Below are 22381 nucleotides of genomic sequence, written 5' to 3'. Positions count from 1 at the left end.
AATAAATCTGTCTTTATTTGAAGTACAAACAGTAGGCAGGTGAATAATGAAAGTGTGTAAATGAGAAAAGCTCTTTAGAAATCATCTGTAATGATGACATCTACAATGAGTATGATGAACCACAGCCTTTAAGAACTCTCACTTCACTGAAATGCAAAATGAAAGATGAAATGTAATCTCATGAGACAGCATTTATTTTCATGTTTTTAATACAAGCTCTGCCTCGTGTTCCTTTCTGTATTAATCTGGTGTCATGGAGATAATCATATATGACTGGAAGTCTGTAGATTAATATATCCAGATTATCTAGAATTTAAACACCCACACTTTCTTTTTCTAAATCCTATACAAAAACAGTAGAATAAACAGAATTTAGAATACTGCGTGGTGTGTGTAAGGAGATAGAGTGACTGAGTTTGTTGTCTCCTAGCTGTGCTGTGCTTTCCAAGATGACCGCCACCTCTACATGGTGATGGAGTACATGCCGGGGGGCGACCTGGTGACGCTCACCATGAACTACGACATACCTGAGAAGTGGGCTCGCTTCTACACGGCTGAGGTCGTGCTGGCGCTGGACGCCATCCACTCCATGGGCTTCATCCACCGTGACATCAAACCTGACAACATGCTGCTGGACCAAAACGGACACCTGAAGCTGGCAGATTTCGGCACCTGCATGAAGATGGACTCGGTAGGTCTGAAGTTGTATCTTATTTTTTCGCCCCTGGAAGAATTTCAGCCTCTTGTTTGAAGAAAACACAATTCCTGAATCAAAAAAGAAAAAGAAAGAACATTGTGTTTGCTGTGAGAGGACTAGTGGCTTTATCAGAGACCCGTGGCACCACCTAGTGTTCTGATTGAGAATTAAAGCTCAGAGCAGCCCTCTTGCATCAGGTTGTTTTTGAAAGTCCTCACAAGTTGTTGTGCTAAAGTTTAGCACAACCAATCAAGAGTAGAGCGGCGGATCCGCCTCTGTGTGTTTTTCTTTCTTTTGTTTTTCCCAACAGCAATTTCTAAATAGCCGGTTTACAAGTGGGTCCGGAAAATCTCACAGTTTACAAGAGTGTCTTTAAAACATCAGTCAACACACTGATTTAACTCTGCTCTAAATAAACTCCCTGTGCCTGAATGAGTGACGACAGACCTTCTCCTGGGTGTCTTCTCAGAATCTCTGGAGAGATAATAATCAATATAAAATACAAAAGATCACAAAGGAAGGTTATTCCAGTAAATGGTAACTGGACTTGAGCTTGTTAAGTACTTTTCTAGTCTTCTGACTACTCAAAGCACTTTTACACTGCAGGTCACAACTACCCATTCACACACAGAGGTTGCTAAGTGACCATCAGAGGTAGTTAATCTCATTCGTACGAGTACATACGCCCAAGGACACATCGGACACGTTGCTGCAGGAGCTGGGGATCAAACCCCCGACCTTCCGTTTGAGAGACGACGACTCTGCCAACTGAGCCACCTAATGAGCAGTCTGTTTTGTTATTTGTTTTATTCAGTGTTCACTTTAAAAAGTGCTGTTTTCCTTCTTTTTTTTTTGAGGTAAACAGAAATGTTCCCTAAGGCTCCATAGAATATAATGTATGTTATTTCAAATATGGCTCATTTATTTATTTCCTTTCCAATTCCACAAAAGATGTAGCTGATCATTTCTTTTGCACTAGAGTCCAGAAGATGTCTTCAAACAGCCTTTTTTTGTCCAACGAGATGTCAAAAACCTTAAAGACGCCTTGTTAGCTATCATAAATGTTTGTTGAAAAAAAGACTTGAAAATTCAGATTGTCAAAACATTGGCCATGAAGTTTCTTTTGATTGTCTCATTGATTGACATACTGTTTCAGCTCTAAAGTCTACCAACCTGACACTTGCTTTATTTTCCTCTCTCTCTCTCTCTCTCTCTCTCTCTGTAGTAAATCTTGTGTGTTTTTGTGTTTGCAGACGGGTATGGTGCACTGTGACACAGCTGTAGGCACTCCGGACTACATCTCCCCCGAGGTGCTGCAGTCTCAGGGTGGTAACGGTATCTACGGCAGAGAGTGCGACTGGTGGTCTGTTGGAGTCTTTATATTCGAGTTGTTTGTCGGTAAGTGGCCCAACATGTAAAAAAAAAACCACGTTTTTATTTTAGTCACATGTAAAACAGGATTTGATGTAGCACACATATTATCTGAAAAATACTCTCCTGGTTTTGGAGGGAGGTTGTTATCAATGAGGGATTTGCAAAATCATGAAACGGAGACATCACGTTGATTTTAGTGGCTGTTAAAATTGTGAAAATCTCTTTTACTGAAAAACAATTTAAAATTTCTTCCCAAGGTGAGACTCCTTTCTACGCAGAGTCCCTGGTTGGAACTTACGGGAAGATCATGAACCACAAGAACATGCTGGTCTTCCCCGATGATGTGGAGATGTCTCAGAATGCCAAAGACCTCATCTGTGCCTTTCTCACTGACAGGTTAGCACATGGAAATCATTTCATCACACGCTTGTGCTTTGACAAAAAAAAAGTCTGAATAATTTACAACGTCAGGCTGCCTGTCATGTTCAGACAGATGCGTACACATGCTTAGATTTCTCTTTGGCTCCTCTGGATCAGAGAACATTCTGGTAAAAAAAATAATAATCAAAGACAGACTTCATGAGGATACATGTTGAATGTAGATACATCATGTTTAAGTGTGTGATTGATCATGAAACTCTGTCTATACAAAGCTTATCTCCAAATTCACACCGCACTATTGATTCCTTTACTGAGTGAACATCCTCTAAAGTCAGGTTTAAAGCACAGGTGTTCTCCTGTACACGGTTCTTAAATAATCAAATCATTTTAAAGGTCACATATAATTCTCCTTTTCAGAAAGTGTAAAGAAGTCTCAGAGCACCCCAAAACATGTCTGTGTAGTTTCTTGCCAAAAATCCACTCTGATCCTGTATTTGATCATGCCTATAAACCCCTCGATTTCAGCCGCACTCAGAACAGGCTGTTTCTGTGTCTGTAGCTTTAAATGCAAATGAGCTGTGTCTGACCACGCCCCCTCTCTGTATGGGCTTTCTCGCTCCATGCCTGATTGTTTACAATGAGAAGGCAGATTTAGAGGGCAGAACGAACACCTTGCTCTGGGAGTGTTACCTACCTGAGGGAGGGGTTACTGCCCTTTGTGATGTCACAGAGGGAAAATCTCCAAACGGCCTGTTTGAGCACACAGGTTTGAGCCAAAAAATCTTGGGTTCTAGAGGGAAGGTTTACTCCACTTTGTTGTTTTAATTCAAGAAAAAGCCACCCAAACATCTGAAGACAAGTCACACCCTATTATATATTTTCACTGTCACCAAAACAAGAGAATTATTAATATCTCTTTCAAAATGGGAAACAAAAACATATTTCAGTTAAGAGTAAAGGTTTTACTTGAAACAGCTGAACATTAAAATTATTTTCTCAAGCAGGAACATTGAAGTGTCTATTTTCACCCCTGTTTTGTTACAGGTGATGTTCTGATTTATTTTCAATATTTTTGGGTGTCACTGGAGCAGAATGGAGGCCAAGAAATCTCTAATATAAAGCTTTGGTTAGATACGCAAAACTTGAAGGTAGTATCAATTCACTTGATATTCTGATCGTTTTGTGTCGTTCTCGACAGATACCAAAAATAATAAAACCAGATTCATGCTTTTATGAAACTCAAATTCTGTCCTGAACTATTTTGCTTTCAGTGACTTCAACCTGAGTGTGAAATAATGCTACATCATCCTTGTTGTTTTTGAATAGGTTACTTTAAATGTGTCATCGCATATTATTATGACTGCAGGTAAATGATGCAGTAATGTGTGGGCGTGGGTCATGCACTTGGTTAGTAGCCCGTCCCCCTGGAAGAAACCACTTCCTGTTTACATTAGTAACCCCGCCCCCCTGATGGCTCAGACACAGGCCCTTTCTGCTCCCCGTACAGAGCAGCCTTTCATTTGTCCCTTTATTTACCTTCTCACTCACTACCCCCCCCCCCCCCACCACCACCACCACCACACACACTGACTGACTGATTCTCACATATGCACGGCTGCACAGCCTGAAACACACAAACATTCACTACCTAACCCACAAGCTCTGTCACAGTTGGCCTGTCCCGCTGAATCATTCCTGTAAGAACCACCATCCTCTCTCCTCCCTCCTTTTCCATGTGTTTGTCATCCTTTTCTAACGTTCCTCCTCCTCATGTTGGTGCCACTTTCTACTCCAACATCATTATTTTTCTGCCGTTACTTTCTCCTTTACGCTCCTGCTGTTTTCCATTCATTGAAACACGGCTCCCTGGCTGCATGTCAGTTTTTCTTTTTCCCTTATTTGCGGGGGTTTAAAAACTCTCCCTTCCCTCGTTTGTCTTCCTCCCCGCCCCTGCCCTCTCCTCTTCCTCTTGGCTGGGTTTGGAATGTCCCACACGTGGCAAGCCCAAAGTGCCGCACCCCTTCAGCCCAGTACCCAGCAGAGAGGAAGAGTGTGTTAAGAGTTTAAAGAAGAAGGTAGAAGCAGCAGCAGGTTAAGCTTCTGTTGATCCCGACTCCTTCTCTCCTCCTGGGTCTGTATTACATCCCTCACCAGCGGTCATGAGGCTTTCCATGCTGGTCAGTGTGGTCACTGGTCACTGGGCTGTGTGTTGATGACGATAGTGGTGGGTGGAGGGGGAGGAGCGGGGGTGTGTTTTGTGTTCAGGTTTTGCTCACAGTCTGGGTCCTGGTCTTGTGTGTGCAGGAAAGCTCGCCTGGGCCGCACAGGAGTGGATGAAATTAAAAGTCACCCTTTCTTCAAGAACAACCAGTGGACCTTTGACAACATCAGAGAGAGTAAGTGTGTGCATGTTTCTGACTCTAATTTAATTTTAAATAACGTCTCTGCAGGTGCAGATTTTTCTATTTCTGGTCATGTTTGGCTTGTTGTGCCTCATTACTTCTTATCACCTGCAGCTCATTCCTCTGCAGATCTGTTTCTTTTCAGCCTTAGCTCATAGAAGATCTCCATCTCCTTAAAGCCAGAAAGCATCCATAAACAGTACACATGGTCTCCATATGCTCCCCCTCTAATATCACATGTTATAAGGCTGGATGCTGGGCAGAGCAGCGGAGCTCATGATGCACAAACCTGCAGGAAAATCAGCTGCATGAGGATACAACTGAGCGAAATAAACCTCAGAACTCCCATGAGGGAAGAACTGAGAGAATTGAGCATAAACTGTTACACTGCGAGCATATCAGTCACAAACGGAATATTAGTGTTTTGTGAACACTTTGAAGTGGCCGAACAGTGTGCATGTTACTACATTTTTTTTATGTGCAAGATCAAAGCAGAAATGGCCGCGCATTATTCAACGGGTTAACCATACCATGTAACTGTAGCTCTGCTCCCTCATAAGAGCGGATAACACACTTTTAATGAGAGTGTCCAAAAATAGAAGTTAGTCGTGTTAAATGTAGAATAGCAGCGAAATAGCTTTTCCATTCAACAAAATAAAACGACTAGTGTCAGAAATGTGTTTGCAATAGATTAAGATGATCACAAACAATACTGCATTATAAACAATACAAAATATGATACCATACAACATGAAACAAATAGATCTTTAGTTATCCTTTTCTTGATTTCTTCAAGATTGCAGTGCAACACAAAAAAGCATCAAATATATTTGAAATTAGACAAATAAAGTATTTTATAAAATATAAAGTGAGTGAGGGTTAATTGCAAAATAACAGTGCTTTAAATAAAATGGTAACACAAGTGCGATATGAGAGTTAAAAGTAGGTTCGGTAGAGAAGTAGTGTTGGCAGTTATTCTAAAAAGCATTTACCGGCTGATTATAATCTGTAGTGTTTATAGAGCAAATACTTCACGAGAGCAGTGTCATGTTTTATTTAATAAAATGACATCCTATGGAGTTAAATGAAACTACGAATAGAGATGATCTGAGAGATTCAAATCAAAACAAGTCACCTTACCTCCTTACCTCCAAAAGATTCAAAGATTCATATCACAAGAAAGGAAGGAAGGAAGGAAGGAAATCAGGAATGGGGTTTTATGAGGACTTGGAACAGGACTGGTGTGTTTGTACAGAATGAAGTGCCGGCTCTTTCTCGTCTCTCTGCCTCACCTGGCTCTGATTAACACGACATAACTTCAGACAGCCTGGCGGTCTGGAACAAAAAAAAAACCCCACTACTGTGGCGCTGCTGTGCTGCTCGGTTTGCACATTCATGTCCTGTCACACACACTGAACACACACAAAACATGACTGTGCTCATATTCTGGCATCCCACAGGGCTGCGTGCACCTCCCAGGCCTCTGTGTCTCTTTAGGGATGACTCGACTCCCTGCTGAGTGTGGCTTTTCTGTTTAGATGTTCTCACTTGTCTTCATGTGTATGGAACTTATCAATCACTGGGATGGTCCAGAAAAAGAATCCAGCACCCAGGATTGATGGAATGGGAGTGCAGCAGCACCCCCCGTAGTGGGCGGGCGGGGCCGGCTGTGCGGCCTGCGTGGACGCCCTAATGAGAGGGGCGCCCCAGTTCGGAGGGCTGCTCCCGCTCTCTCACTCTCACTGTGGCCACGGCTGCCTGTCATTAACCGCCTGCTATCAGAGAGCATTCTGGGAAGCCGTGCCACAAGGGCCTCCACGGAGCGGCCTGTGTCTCTTTCTGTCTCACCACATCGCTGCCTTTTTTTTTTTTTTTTTTTTTTTTTTCAGCCTCCTCTTTTTTTATGTCTCCTCGTTTGCTTCATTCCTGAGCTCGATCCCTGCCTGTATTTTTCTGCGCCGTCTTTGAGTCACATTTGTCACGCCGAGGGTTTGTGTCCTGACCCGACAGTAATGAGCTCTGGTCTGAGGAACTGGATCCATAATGGCTGCTTTCTTTTCCAATTAGGAACTATTTATAGGCTAAAGACTAGCTTAGTTTTATCTGATTGGCCCTTTGACACTTTTTTTTTTTTGTCCGTCTGTTGTGCAGACTTTTAAAGCTCGCCTGCTCCTGTGAGAAGAGAGCGAGCGTTTAGGCTCTGTCGGTGAAAGGAACTGTGTGTGGGGCACAAAGCGAGCTCTGTACAGGGAGAGGAGTGGTGTCAACCTCACGCCAACTTGAAGAGAGTCACTCCTACTCCGAGCAGTGCAAAAGTTGGCAGAGACTTTACTCCTGCAAAAAAATGTGCAGAGTTTGTCAAGGGTCTATTTTAAGTTAAAATAAGTGTAGCAGCAGGATCTAATCTGTGAAATATTCAGCAGTCTCTGTTGAATTAAAACATGTCTGTTCTCTTTTCTCAACCCAACTCTCGAGATAAAACACATTTCATATAATACACACATCCCAAAATGCTTCATATAGAAGATCATAGAATAGAATGACTTTGTCATCATTACACATTGTACAAAGAGATCTGCTGTGCTGCTCTAATAACAAAAAAATAACATTTATTACATTCCCACATGCAATCAGGCACACACACACACACACATACAATAGTTATATATAAATCTATATAAAGAGGTAGGTAAGAGTTTGAAAAACATAAAGTATTAAGAGAAATAGAGTGCATTCGGTGCAATCTTGAGTGGTTTAGGACCATGGATATTATTACACATTAAATGTTATTGCATCACGTTTACTTTTGCTCATGAAATGTTCAAACTTGATCATTAAAAATAACTAAATAAAACAAGTCCACATCCAATAAGAATACTAAATAAGGCCGATATAACAGTGTGAAAACTGCAACGCTGGCTGTGATGCTCCTTCAAAGTAAATTCAAAGAAATGTTCTTTTATTTCTCCTCAACCGGAGCTATCTGAGGACTCTGTACAAAAAGAGCAGATCTAGACTTTACTCTTTACTACGTTACTTAAAGAGTCCCGACATGAATCCACCATGTGGCCCAGCACTTGGCAACAGTGTCAAGAAAAAAACCCTTTTATCAGGCAGAAACCTCAAGCAGAACCAAACTTGTTAGTGTACTTCTATCTGTGGAGAAAGAGGGATAGAGACCTCCTCCTCTCCTCCTCTCCTCCTCCTCTCAATGACTCTCCATGTGTTTCTGTCTTCCAGCTGTGGCTCCAGTCGTGCCGGAGCTGAACGGTGACATAGACACCAGTAACTTTGACCACATAGAGGAGGACAAACGAGATGTTGAGACCTTCACTCCACCCAGAGCCTTTGTGGGCAACCAGCTTCCATTCATTGGCTTCACTTACTTCAAAGAGGATCAGTAAGTGTTTTATTTAAGAACATTTCTGCTGCTTTGCCCTCACATTATGTTTGGATACTGTACTGTGTGTTCATGATCCTGGGATTTTTATAAAATCGATTTACACTTGGAATCAAATGAAGCCTTCATGCGTGGGCACTTGTTAAAGGCCTCCAGACTAAGGACATCATTTTTTTGTAAGGATATTTCAGCGCCTAAAATGTAAGAGGTAGAAAAAGAGAGCTGCCCAGCCAAACCTTGAATACAGTCTTACAGCAGTGAGACAGTGTTTGCCTGTTGGAGCTCCACACTGCTGCCTTGTTCTGACAGTCCCTGTTTTCTTATGATGAAGTCCACTTTTTAAAGCTCTGGTCTCTGCTGGTTGGGAAAGAAGTCAAAAAAACAACACATGGACTTTTTGGCTGTATGACCCCACTGCTGTTTAATCAGCCAAGTTTTAAGCGATAGGTGTTTTGTTACTTTAAAAAATAAGAAGGAATTAACAAAAAAGAACAGCTTTGGAATAACTTTGATGATTCACTGACTTGCTTTAAGGGAGAACGGAGCCGTTTTAATTTCCTCCCCACGATCCACACATCTATTCTTGCACATAATCTTTCTGGTTGTGTTTGGAACTATCTCTTATATTAAGGATGAGGCTGTAACTTTCCCAGCTGAAGTTTCTTTCTGGTAGAAATCCCAGAAGAAAACTCTCTGTTGCCAGACTCAGCCGTGTAGTCCGTGTTGGGAAACCACGGCCGAGTCACTGAGAAGGATGCTGATGGAGAGAAGAGGGAGAGAGGGAGAGAGAGTTTGCAAAAGAGGGAATTAAACTCCGAAACTGTTTGGGTTCAAAATCAATGTCTTCAGGAACACTGGATGGCCTAGCAGTTATGATGCACGACCCGTGTACGGAGGCTGTAGTCCTAATCGCAGTGGCTGTAGGTTCGAATCCGACCGCTGCATTTTGCTACATGTCACCCCCCCCTCTCTCTCCTACCCACATTTCCTCTCTCTACAGCTGTCCTATGCAATAAAGGCTAAAAAGCCCGAAATATAACTTAAAATAAAAATTAAAGAGTGCTTCCAGAAATAATTATTCCAAAAAAGTTGCTTAAGGTCAGTAACCCAGATGTGCACAAGTCTTTTTTATATGTAGCTGACACATTCTGATAATTCATGCATAATGAGCAGGTATTTAAATATATGGATGTGGACAATATTTTTAGATTCTTTAATCATTATGCAGCCGGGTGACAGAGTTTGTAGTGATTCTTCTGGCACCATTGAGTGATTCTTTGGGTTTCTGTGAAGGTAATCTAATCCTGATGTGAGACTGTTTTAGTACCAGACCTTCATCAAGGCCTCATGAAGGTCTAGTACCCAAACGTTGCCAATAAATGTTTGCAAGTTGGACAGTGTGCGGGAGATTACTTGAAGGTTTGGATGAACACACTGTTCTGCTACCAGCCGTCTTAGGAAATAGTTGATGGAAGTATTTTTCTACTTAGTCTAAAGTCTGGGGATCTTTCAGTCCTCCTCTTACTCTTTCCACTAAGGGAGGGGTATCGTAGGTAAGTCATGATACAAAAAGCGATTCCCACGATTAGGCTACTTTGACTCTAAAGCGATTCTCGATAATTGATCTATTTGCAGGACAGTCGTGTAATGAACATCCCAATGCAGGATTCATGTTACTCATTCACTGCAATTTGATTTCTGTTTCACCTCATATCACGTTTTACCCTCATTCATGTTGTAAGCGCCACCGTGAGGAGACATGAAGTGGTAAAGCAGTGAGTTCAATTGTCAGGAAAAACTCAATAGACTGCCATATTTAAAAAAAAAAAAAAAAAAAAATCCAAAAATCGATATTTGGCACCGGAGTTCTTGTGATTGTATTATGAGAAAAGACAATGATATATTTACGTCTCCATATTTTCTCCCAACCCTTCTTTCCACAGATTAAGGTTTCAGGTTTGTTCCTGTGAGTTTGAGGTGAAGGATCTTAAGAATAAATGAATTCTTCTGACATGTGTATGGGCTCCCTTGACCTCCCAGTAGGCATTGTGAATCTATAGAGTAAAATATGTGACTTGTTAGTAGAAATGTGTAAATGTGGATAGTGTTGGTTGTTTCCAGTGTAGGAAAAAAAAACCTTTTAAAAACTCATTTACATTTGTTAATGTCTTTCCTTTGTTCCTCTGTGTCACTCAGGCTGCTGAAGGGAGACAACAACAGCTCTGTGCAGGATTCAGAGGACAGTAAGGAAAGCTCTGAGGATAAAGAGTCCTGCTCGGAGAGTAAGAAAGAAGTAGGTGTCTTTGTGTGTCTGTAACAGAAAAATAGATCAAATACACAAAATGAAAACATTGGAAATTACAGTTCAGTTCTGCATCTGTGTGTCCGTCTGAGCAGCTGCAGAAAACGCTCAATCAGCTGGAGGAGAAGCTCGAACATGAGATGCAGGCCAAGGATGAGCTGGAGCAGAAGTGCAAGTAAGACTTGAAAGATAACGTACAGATTCTGACATTATTATTATTATTATTATTATATTACATAAATTATCCTTTTCCTACAGCAATGCCACCAACCGTTTAGACAAGCTGGTCAAAGAATTAGACAAGGAGGTAAGAGAAGATGGACGGATGTTTTATGGAAAAGATAAAAGCATGTGCATGGGTATCATAGAAACCACTTCAATGTGTATAAAAAAACAGAAGACTTATTTCTCTCACACTGCTTGTGATTGCCTCTCCGGTCAGATGAGCAGCAGGCAGAAAGTGGAGGCCTCGCTCAGGCAGCTGGAGAGAGAGCGAGCTCTGCTGCAGCACCAGAGCGCCGACCAACTGCGCAAGGTGGAGATCGAAAGTGACAGAAAACGCGGCCTCGAGAATGAATGTGAGCGCCTGGGAAATATCTTAGCGTCAGGCTTGAATATCTCTAGATGTTAAATGTCGTGTGATTTCAGCGTACACAGATAAATCCACACCGTTAGGAAACAGTATGTTTATGCAGGCCGCAATTGTTTCTCATTTTCATATATTTTACATGCACAATAGGTCTAACATTAAGGGTTTCTACATCCCACTCATTATATCACAGCATGTATATATTGTATATGCTGGCTATTAGTGGGCGGATGGTTGTATTTCCAGGCTTCACTGCATGTGTTGGGTGAAAAAACTGATATTTTTCTATGTTAAATTTCAGTAAACAACCTGAGGGACCAGCTAGAGGATCTCAGGAAGAAGAACCATAACTCTCAGATCTCCAATGAGGAGAACATCCAGCTGCAGAAACAAGTGAGAGGGAGCTTTTTAGGTCCACCTCTTTCTATTGTCCCTCTTCTTGTAATAACTTTTCATAATGCCCACTGCTTTATAAGTGTTTGTACTTATGCAAATGAAATATGCTAATTAAGTGAGCCATATTCAGGCAAATAGCTGTGCCTGGTGTTTTTTTTTTGTTTATCATTCTTCTTCTGCTTCTCCCTCATTAAATCCCTTTTAATTGTGCTGCCGTTCTGAGTCAGTTTAGCCCGCAGCAAAATGTTTCATCCTCCTCTTGTTTCTCGTCTGCAGCTTGAGGAGGCCAGCAACGTGCTGCAGACCGAGCAGGAGGCGGCGGTGCGGCTGAAGAAGAGTCAGGCAGAGGCGCAGAAACAGACTCAGAGCCTGGAGGTCAGCCTCAGGGAGATGCAGGAAAAGAGCAGGCGGCTTGAAAACGACAAGATGGAGCTGGAGAAGCAGCTGAGGGGGCTGCAGGCCGAGCTGGAGGAGGAGAGGAGAAATCGTAGCCTCGGGACAGAAACTATTACAGACCTGCAGGGTGAGATACGCCTGTCTGTTAGACTTTGATTTGAGAAAAAGTTGATAAAACATGAGAGTGTGCAGCAGACTTTGCAAGTGAAACTGTGCTGTAGCTTTTCATACACACTGTAAATCAGATATTTACAGTCAGAGGTTGTGTTGCTGCCGACTTCTGGTCCGGTATGATCTGAAGTGTTTTGTTGCCAGAGGTGTGAAATTGTGTGGCTCACTACATTTTAACACAAACATCTGTGATTTCCACTTTTTAAATGCTGAAAACTGGCTATTTTTAAGGGGCATGCTTGGCATCATACACTCAGCCTAACCAACATCAAGACGGATTACTAGCCTAATAAATTAATGCTTAAACTAAAAAGAAAAAATCTTTAGACATCCTGTAGTGCATATCCCTCATGAAAGGTGTAATATGATTAAAATGACATATAACACATAAAATGACCAAAAAATCATTAAAGGGAAACTTAACCGCTAAGAAGAGGCGTTTAGTGAAGGTGATTTTTGTAAACAGCATGGAAAACTAGTCGCGATACGGATTAAAATCAACCAGCAAATATTGCTGGCAAGATTCAGAGCAGCTTGACGTCAATATTAATATGCACACAGAAGCAACTTGAATTTCCAGGGTATTGATTTTTTTCTTCAAAGTTAGAATAAAACAAATTTTATAGTCTCCCAAATGCAACGTGTGGTTCAGTAAGCTCTGAAACAGCAGACTGAAATGATGTTCTTCTTGTTACTCTAAATCAACACATTTCAAATCATGGACTTTAATTCTCTAAAACTTGTATTTTTAATCAAAGGTTAGTCTTACACAAATATCTGGACTGCAGGTTGATTAAAAAGATGATCTGTGCTTACCACCTCTGATTCTGGCTAACGTTGTGCAAATATATGACGATCAATAAATGAGTGAATAGCTTTACATTTTACCTTCTGTCATCTGCACACATAGTGGACATGCAGTGTTTACAAATGAGCAACAAGCTGAAGGAAAATGATTTTCAGATGTGGTTGTTAAATTTTACTCCGATAATCACCCCCGCAAAAACCAAGCGGGCCAGTATTTACGAGCTGTTTATGATAAAGTGTAATGTGTCTATTGGAATGTGAAAGGTTAAACAAACTTTGAAAAGGTTACTTCGCTGCCGTAACCGCCGGTAATCAAAGTGTGATCGCCTGAGGTGCTGCTGCTGCTGCTGTAAACATCTCCTCAGCAGCAGGGAAAAAAAGACATTACACAACCTGGAGGTTTGGAGTATTTGGACGGAGTATTAGATTAGTTAGTAGTTTTGGAGCAGGCTCTGGGAAATATCAGATCATAGGTGGAAACATCTGTTCAAAAAGGCTGAGAGGCAGAACCGGAGCAGAGCCAGAACCTCTTGTGAAACGTTGTTTGGAAACTCAGTCCACGCGGAGGTCAGAGGGGACAAATCCAAACAACGATGTCGACTGTTTGCCTGGATTCCTCCATGTTTTTTTTTTTCTCTTACTCAAACTCTCCATCAGGGTGGAGTGGGTAAAAGCAAAAACATGAGGTGTGTTGTTTTTTGAATATCAGTGGATGAAAACATGTGGGAAAATCAAGTAACGTCTACTTCAGGTGCATTTTCTTGTAGTTTTTTCACTTTGTAGCTTCCTTTAATCTTTCTATAACATCTTTCTTTTTATTCTCTGTTCCCGTTTCTGCACCTCAGGACGGATCTCAGGCCTGGAAGAAGAGGTGAAAGAGGTGAAGGCTTCTCTCTCCGAGATAGAGAGTGAAAAGAAGCAGCTGCAGAAGAAGCTCAATGACCTCGAGAAGGTTGGCTGACCCAAGAAAAAAAAAAAATCTTCTTTCAATTTGACATTTCTAGATTTACAGTTGACACACCTGTCCAGCAAAAAAACATGATTTAATACACGACAATCCTGATCCTGAAATGATGAGTAAACGAGCCTTCCCCTTTGCCTCTATAGGAGAAGAGCAACCAAGAGATCAACTTGACGTTCAAGCTGAAGACGCTGCAGCAGAGTCTGGAGCAGGAGGAGGCAGAACACAAGGCCACCAAAGCCAAGCTGGCAGATAAAAACAACATAAGCCAGTCCATCGAGGAGGAAAAATCGGAGGCTTTAAAAAGTGAGAAGGGGAAAGGACAAATTTGTATAAGATGATTGAAGGATGTGTGAAATTATCTGCAATCAGTTGCCTAAATTGTAGATACTGAGATGACCTACAAGGCCAACAAAGGTTGACTATAAAAGCAGGTCCAGTTATTCAGGAAGGCTGGAGAGGAAATGAAAGATTACTTAGGAATTTGCGAATATATTTGGTTTATGCTCAACAAGCTTGATGTGAAAATATAACCCTCTTCTCTCATGGCCATTTATCTGGTGCTCAAAGCAGATTCAATTCCAAGCAGAAAAAATAAAAAATGTTTTTGTCGATATTGTGAAAATGAATCGATGACTGGTTGTTTTATTTTGTTCAATCCAGAGATGGAGAGCACCCTGCAAGAGGAGCACAGCTTGAAGCTGCAGGTGGAGGGAAAGCTGCTGCAGCTAGAGAAGGATTACTCCATGCTGGACTGTGACTACAAGCAGGCGCAGCACAAACTGGACGACCTGCTGGCACAGAAGGAGAAACTTTCTGAAGAGGTCTGCGTTGCTGTTTATAAACTGAAAGTTCTTTGGCGACTTTGTCACAATCTGTTCTTGCGACTGCCCGAATGGAACCGAAAACTTCTTCTCAAAGAGATTTTTTATGATTACAACGAAGGGCATCATAGCTATACAATATATAAATATATATTAAGTATATATATATGATATATTACGTTGAAGATTTGCAGCTTTTCCTTATCACCCCTCCCACCCACACACACACACACACACACACACACACACACACACACACACACACAGTTCATCATTGGTATAACTCTTGGTATTGAATATACTTCTGTGTGTGTTTGTTCTGAAGGTTAGGATCCTGGGCTTGCGTCTGGAGCAGGAGATCCACAAGCGCGGTCTGAGCCAGAGCGAGCTGAAGATGCAAAACCAGCAGGTGTCGGTGCTCCGCTCCTCAGAGAAACAGCTCAAACAGGAGCTCAACCACCTGCTGGACCTGAAGCAGGTCCTGGAGAAACAGAACCAAGAGCTACGCAGGTGAAACACACAGACACACAATAAACATGATTCACCATATTCACACAATGGCCACTGCCTCTGAACACATGCTCAAGATGGGAAGCTGAAACTCTGATTTTCTACAACTGTATCTCAGGTTATGAGTCAAATGTATGATTCTCGAAAGTTATAATTGAATCTTTTCTCAATAATAAGCAAAGAGCAGATCATTAACAGTCATAAACAAGAGAGAAAACGACCAATACAGTAGCTAAGAGATAATCCATAAACTACATTTAAACATCTGTTAAGAGATAACTAGTTAACATACCTGACTTCTTACCTAATGTAATGTTATCTAGTGTTTGAGACATCATTAGCTGTTGTCTAACAGGACACAGGACTAGATGTTGGTGTCGGAAGTGTTTTGTAGTCTGAGTAGCATCCTCTTCGAGCATTTCAGTGAGCATCGGTTGCAGGAAAATAGTCTGAAACGAAACAATGTTTGCTATCTGTCTATAAACAGGTGTGTCTAATCATTCTTTTTTTTGATGAATGATTGCTAGTCGAACTGCAAACAATGTTAGCCATTGGTTAGCTACATTGCTAGCAACTGGCCACACCAGAAAAGTTGTCCGTCAGTAAGTTTATAGTTTGGCTAATTTAGGCTAGCAGTAATATTTTGAAGTAGGCGGCTGGATGCTAACTTTATTTTTTATCAAATGTGTTGTTTTAACTGAAAATATTTCACAGTTCCCCTCAGGATTTTCACTGTCTTGTCTTTTTAGTCACTGATCAATCAAACATTAACACACAATAAAGTTGTTGTGTTTTGTTGTTTTACTGTCTGCTAATTGATGTGGAAAAGCTCCGTCAGCATGTTTTATTTGAGGGAAGTGTTTTGGCTGTGGTGGGTGGCTGGCACACTGAAATGATTGACGGCTTGTTGGTTGGGCTCCAGGGAGAAGCAGGAGGCGGGCGGCCAGCTGAAGGAATTGAAGGACCAACTGGAGGCAGAGCAGTATTTCACGGTAATTCTACTCAATAATACCCCTCCTGTTGTGCCTCTTGTCAAACAGAAGTGACAGCCGAATACTTCTCACTCAGCATCGCTAACATTATATTGTCGGACTGGCAGAAAATCTAAATTGACCTACAATGTGGGGCTGGAGTGGGGAGATATGAGGAAAGAGGGAGGTGCCCCCCCCCCCCCCCCCCACACACACACACACACACACACACATGCTCCCTCTCCTGTATGTGTGATATGAAATTAATTGAATCTCTACCTGTCCTCCTCCAAGACCCTTTACAAGACGCAAGTAAGAGAGCTGAAGGACGAGTGTGAAGAGAAGAACAAGCTGTGCAAAGAGAAGCAGCAACGCCTGGCAGAATATGAGGAGGAGAGGTAACTCTTTATTGTTCTGACCTTTTCAAATCCCATATTTTTAACAATAGACACAAGAGCACTGAAGTTTTTTTTAATGTGAAGCCGGTTTAAACAACACATACGTAATTCAATTTTTTAATTACATGAAAAATTAAATGAGAATTAGAAACAAAATTAAATTAATGGAGAAAAAAAACAGAATCACAATTACTAAGTGATATTTTGGTTGGGGTGTTGAGATAAAGTCAGTGAATTGCATGTTTTTGTTCAGCTTACTTTCATCTTTTTTTTATAAGAATGTAACAAACATTCAGGCACTACAACCAAAGTCTTCTGGAGACGGGTAGATATCCTCTGATGAAGTTTAACTTTTGCTGGGAAAAAATGTTTTGAAATCATGCATTTACAGAAGGGTCAGACAAAAATGTATGCGCACACCCAGGAACTTCATCTTAAAGTGCTTCATAGACTGTCAGTCCGTCTCTGACTGGCATAATAATAGCAGGGAAATTTGATTTATCTGGTTGTCTCACTTTAACGATATCTTACTAATTGGACTCTCCCTTCTTCTCTCCACAGGGACTCCCTTACAAATCAGCTGGAGGCCAGTTTGACCAAAGCGGACTCTGAGCAGCTGGCTCGCTCCATCGCTGAGGAACAGTACTCGGATCTGGAGAAGGAGAAGATAATGAAGGAGCTGGAGATCAAAGACATGATGGCGAGACACAAACAGGAGCTCGGTGACAAAGAAGCCACCATCAGCTCGGTGAGATCAGAGTCGGGGTCAGAAACGTTGAAATTCAACGACATAATGAAGATCTATGCTACTTTTGAAATTCTTTTTTGAACAACAGGTTACAGCTTTGACAACATTTCCTGTCCTGTGAGGTGCAAACAGGAAGACTGCAGAAGTCATGCTGCCATGATTTCATCATGTTTGTGGCTTGAATTAACCATTTGTTGCTAATGCAAACATAATACACACATTATAAATAAGTTATCATTGAAAAGCAGTCAGAAATTAGTATCTGCATTTGTGGGGTTTTGTTTTTGTTTTTTCAAAAAAACAAAATGCCTATTCAGATAGAAGGTCTGACTTTTTTAGCAAGGCCACAAACATGATGAAGTTATGAAGTAGTAATGTTTATCAAAGTTGCTGTACAGTAAGCAACATGAAGATTCTCCCTCTGCTACCTCACATCAATCGGCGAAGCCCTGCCTACCACACAACGCACCAAACATGCCGCGATCAATCGTCGCTGCGAACTGTTTGCTCCAATCAGCTCATTATGTCGGCCTCAGAGGACAGAATGACTGACAGCCAGTCGATATACATCGCAAACAGAGAGAGAGAGAGAGGGAGGGAGAGAGAGAGAGAGAGAGAGAGCTGCAGACACAAGTCATGAAGAAGCTCAGTGATGCAAGTTTTTTACAGAGTCATTATGTGATTGGCTTGTTATATGAATGCTGCCAAATAGTATTTTATTTTTTCCAGACGGAAGGGTTAAAAAAAAGCTAAATACAGAGGGATGGCGCTCACAGATCAGATCCTTACATATTATTTATTTTTTCACTTTCATGATAGTTTAAAAAAATAAAAAATTCTAGCATGACCTAATTTTTAGAGGTGGGGTTAAAAAATGTATAAAGTATAGCATTGCGATATTTCGTGTGCTCATATTACATCGTCTCATGGCGGCCAAGTATCAATATTTTTTATATGATATTTTAGATATGCTTATTTAATTTTGAACTGCTTAGACTGAAATACAAATAAAAAGACTACAGTGAGATGAACAGACTGAGCATTTTATCTTATTTGACAAAACAGTTCTTGATTTAGTTTAGTGTAGTGGACATAATATGCAGTCAAAAAGCTTAATCGCAATATTATATATTATATAATATATGACTTTTTTTTATATTTCACCAACAGCATTTTTTAAATCCATGTTTGCTAGCATGTGTTTTCTTTCCTGCCGTTTGTTGGCATACTGCCAGCTATCCCGGTCTGTTACTGCCACCAAGTGTCAATCAGACTTAAAGATCCACTCTCTAATAAAAACATTGCTCAGTATCTCTGCTAGGAGTCTCACAGGATACCTCTTAAATACTGTAGCATATCACAGACGTTTTGATCATACAGCACAAAAGAGAAGAACAAGACTGTTTATGTACCTCTCTTTGTCCTGAAGTGTGTCATGTAAAAGAAGTTTGCTAGCCTGTTTGCTATTGGTTTATTTAGTAAAGCTCACTTCTGCTCGACACCCCCCTATAGCTGGAGGAATCCAATCGCACTCTGACGGTGGATGTGGCCAACCTAGCCAGCGAGAAAGAGGAGCTCAACAACCAGCTGAAAGACATGCAGCAGCGTGAGTGTCATTCTGATTTAATGAGCACCAGACTTCTGCAGGAATGACATTCCCCTCACTGCTGGAAAAATGTGTTACAAAGCTGTCTTACACATCCGCTTGATTTATGAAGAGTAAAAAAAAAAAAAAATCCATTAATGTCTCCATCAGGGAAGCAAGTGTCTTTAAAATGGCAGAATACTGGTCTGCAAATTTGAAGCACAAGTTACAGATTTCTTCTGTGAATTCCTTTGAGTAAACATGTGTACGAGACCTGAATGCATATTCTTTACTGCTGTTTATACAGAGTTCCAGCAAGCCAAGGAGGAGGAGAAGAAGATGAACACGCTCAAAGTGAGCTTTGAAAAACAACTGCAGAATGAAAGGACACTAAAAATTCAGGTATGATGTCTGGGTGCCTACACAGGCCTGGGAAGTCTGGAAAACGTCCTCTACTTTCATTCTTTGACTTTCATGTCATGATAAGAATAATGTCGAGCTGCAGGCTTGTGCTGAACTCAGACAATCTTAAACTGGTTTAAAAATCTATCTCCAAGCCTTATTGATGTTCCTGCAGCTTTCCCTGTTTACTCCCTGAATACAGATTTATCATAGAGAGATCAGTAAAGCTGCATCGTTGAGTTTTTTTGTTTTTTTTATCGCTTTCAGGCTATCAACAAGCTGCATGAGGTGATGAACAGAAGGGAGACGATACGAGGAGGCCCCCGGGGCCCTGACAACGAGGTGCACAGGAAGGAAAAGGAGAACAGGAAGCTGCAGCTGGAGCTGAGAGCGGAGAAGGAGAAACTCAACAGCACCATCATCAAATATCAGAGAGAGATGACGGATATGCAGGCGGTCAGTACGCCCACACAGCACACCAGCATACCAACAAATGGCACAGCGTGAATTCATACTGCCACATTTGCTGAAAACCATCTGTGTTTCTGACAGATACGGAGGATTTTTATGCTGATTAAAGTCTTGATTATATTAGTAAGGTAGTTGTACTTTGCTGTTGGTTACAAACGGATTATAAATGCCTTAATCTATGTGGAGTTATGAAGCTTCCTAATCAGAAGAATCACTTTTCCAGAAAGTCTAGGAACAGCCAAGGTCAAAGATATGTGTCCATGACGATTGCCAAAGCAATTTAAATATTTTGTTCTTGCGGTTCTTGTGTTTAAGAGAGCAGGAGAAACACTCTTTAAAGGCAGGGTTGGTCATTTTCAAAAACGAGCATGATTTTGAAAGTAGCATTCCCTCAGTGCGCCGTCTGCACCCACCCCCTCCCCTCTGTGCTCCCTCAAAAGCCACGCCCCTCACTTACATGCACAAACGCCATTGGTCCAGAAGCGGACCTCAGCTCGTGCTTTGAGTGTGGGCTTGTGCATGCATGGGGTAGAGAACGAGCAGGGAGACAGGGAGGCGTGATTGGTTAATCAAATTGGTACCTGGTGTCAGACAAGTTTTTTCAGGCTTACAAACTGCTACAGATGAGATATTTTCTTTGTTCATTTTTTAGAGCACATGAGTTATTGATGTCTGTCAGGAGCTAAAGACAATTTCAACCAAAATCTTAAAAAGTCTATCTCGATTGTATTTTGGTTTTATAGTTTGACCCGTGACCTATCTGTTAACATGGATGAGTAGTTCATCTATTTATTTAAGTGTTTATCTATGCCCCTTATAAAGAAAATATTTTGTTTAACACAGGCAAGTTCATTTATTTCATGAATTAAGCTTTGGTCCTGCTTACCCTCTGGTGCTCTTATTCCCAAAGCCCTACACTCAGTGAACACAGATTGTGTTCATAAAGAAAACTTGCTTTATTACAATATTTATTATAGAACTTATTTGCTGCTTCTTGTTATATGAGATAATGTTTTAAGATATGATATGAAGATAAGATATGTTTTTTTTTATTTTTTGGGCCTTCAGGGTCGCCTTACATTTGCAATTTTGTGTCAAAGAAAATGTGTGGTCTGTATTTTTTCATGCTGTTCTTTGTTATGCTCATGATATGAATCTTTACTTTTATTTTTGCTCATTAAGGTTGCTGAATGGATATTGTCATTTTAGGGCTGTTAATGTTACTATGTTATGTTACTCCCATTACACAAATGTACAACTTAGTTAGGATTTTAGTCAAGTGGGGTTTAGATTATGAAGCAGCATATTGATATTAGACATTTTGTGATAGAAAACATGCAGAGAAATAACAATCTGTTAACTTGTTTCCTTAGATGATAGCGGAGGAGAACCAGGTGCGCCTGGAGCTTCAGATGGCGTTGGACAGTAAAGACAGCGACATCGAGCAGCTTCGTTGCCAGCTCACCTCCCTCAGCGTTCACTCTCTGGACTCCACCAGCATCAGCAGCGGCAACGAGCTGGACTCTGGTGAAGGATACCCAGGTAGATCAAAAGGATCTCCTCCCACTCTGAAAGACACTTCTGCATGCAGTCTCTGCATCCTTCTTTCTGCAGACTCTCTTTCTGAGTTCTTACTGTTCCATCACTTTTCACTTTTGAGTTTCTTTGTTTTCCAGGCCAATTGATTTTGACCTTTTCCTCTTAATGCTTTTTCCTTTTCCACCCTCATTTGACCTCAACTCCTCCTGCGGGATCCTGCACAGTGCGCATTACTCACTCCCACACCTCCGAATCAATGTCCTTCACCTACCAGCGCACGCACAAATCTGTCTGCATCGACACACGGCCCAACCTTCACTCAGCTCACTCTCTCTTTGACTCTGACTCTGAGGACGATGACGAGCATGAAGGGCAGGTGGAGCAGGGCCCTCGTCCTCTGGCCCTCACCTACGATCAGCCCCCTGAGGCTGAACCTGCAGGTGACCCTGCATGGCGAGTGGAGTTCAAAATGAAACACTGCAATAGACCTAACAAGGGTTTATACCATTTTACAGGAAAACCTTTGTGTTTTTGAATCAGATACTTTTTTTCTAATTGAATCGAATTGAGAAACAACCTTGGTCCGTCCCCTGCAAAGTCCCAGCTAATCCCTCTGCTCTGTTGTCTCCGTCTCTGCTGTGCTATAATCCTTTTTATTGTGCGCCGGACACGGGTGTTCTCACAGCTTGATGCTGCCCTGATTTGTTCAAAATGTTCCCGCTGCAAAAGATGAGGGGAAGCATTTTTCAAGGGGAGAAGTCTGTGTGCAGAGTTTCTCCAAAGCTTATATTTAACAGCTTCACATTTAAGTTTATCTTTTGGAACAGACATTTGCTTTATTAGGAGGTAGAGATTCTTTATAACCATTTTAGTTCCAAATGAAAAGTCTGTTTCTTAAAGCATGCAGTAAGCCTACTTAACACTTTGGTTTGAAGAACTCTCTAAAATCATGTTTTTTCCTCTGTTAACTAGACTCTAGGCTAGAAGGCTGGATTTCACTTCCCACTAAGATGACAAAGCGCTTTGGCTGGGACAAAAAAGTAAAGTATCCACCCTT

At 41.3% G+C, this 22381-nt stretch overlaps 1 protein-coding gene across 5 annotated transcripts in view; it reads left to right on the top strand.

Annotated features, from left to right (window-relative positions):
* Positions 1–22381, top strand: part of LOC132984887 (rho-associated protein kinase 2-like) — a 35795-nt gene that overhangs the window by 8228 nt on the left and 5186 nt on the right. For 4 of the 5 annotated variants that reach the window (XM_061051908.1, XM_061051909.1, XM_061051910.1 and 1 more), the window contains exons 5-28: positions 431–691; positions 1951–2095; positions 2329–2467; positions 4757–4848; positions 8095–8254; positions 10451–10547; positions 10652–10731; positions 10815–10863; positions 10999–11134; positions 11447–11538; positions 11818–12064; positions 13761–13867; positions 14023–14182; positions 14540–14700; positions 15026–15210; positions 16133–16202; positions 16476–16579; positions 17141–17327; positions 18840–18933; positions 19220–19314; positions 19582–19770; positions 21159–21327; positions 21549–21764; positions 22297–22364. In XM_061051908.1, coding sequence (XP_060907891.1) covers positions 431–691; positions 1951–2095; positions 2329–2467; positions 4757–4848; positions 8095–8254; positions 10451–10547; positions 10652–10731; positions 10815–10863; positions 10999–11134; positions 11447–11538; positions 11818–12064; positions 13761–13867; positions 14023–14182; positions 14540–14700; positions 15026–15210; positions 16133–16202; positions 16476–16579; positions 17141–17327; positions 18840–18933; positions 19220–19314; positions 19582–19770; positions 21159–21327; positions 21549–21764; positions 22297–22364 — 3303 coding nt within the window. The remainder of the gene's footprint in view (positions 1–430; positions 692–1950; positions 2096–2328; positions 2468–4756; positions 4849–8094; positions 8255–10450; positions 10548–10651; positions 10732–10814; positions 10864–10998; positions 11135–11446; positions 11539–11817; positions 12065–13760; positions 13868–14022; positions 14183–14539; positions 14701–15025; positions 15211–16132; positions 16203–16475; positions 16580–17140; positions 17328–18839; positions 18934–19219; positions 19315–19581; positions 19771–21158; positions 21328–21548; positions 21765–22296; positions 22365–22381) is intronic. The other variant, XM_061051912.1, reaches the window with a different exon arrangement.

Source organism: Labrus mixtus, chromosome 12 (assembly GCF_963584025.1).
Source record: "Labrus mixtus chromosome 12, fLabMix1.1, whole genome shotgun sequence".
In the NCBI taxonomy this organism is placed as follows: domain Eukaryota; kingdom Metazoa; phylum Chordata; class Actinopteri; order Labriformes; family Labridae; genus Labrus; species Labrus mixtus.
This window is presented reverse-complemented; position numbering and strand designations above follow the sequence as displayed.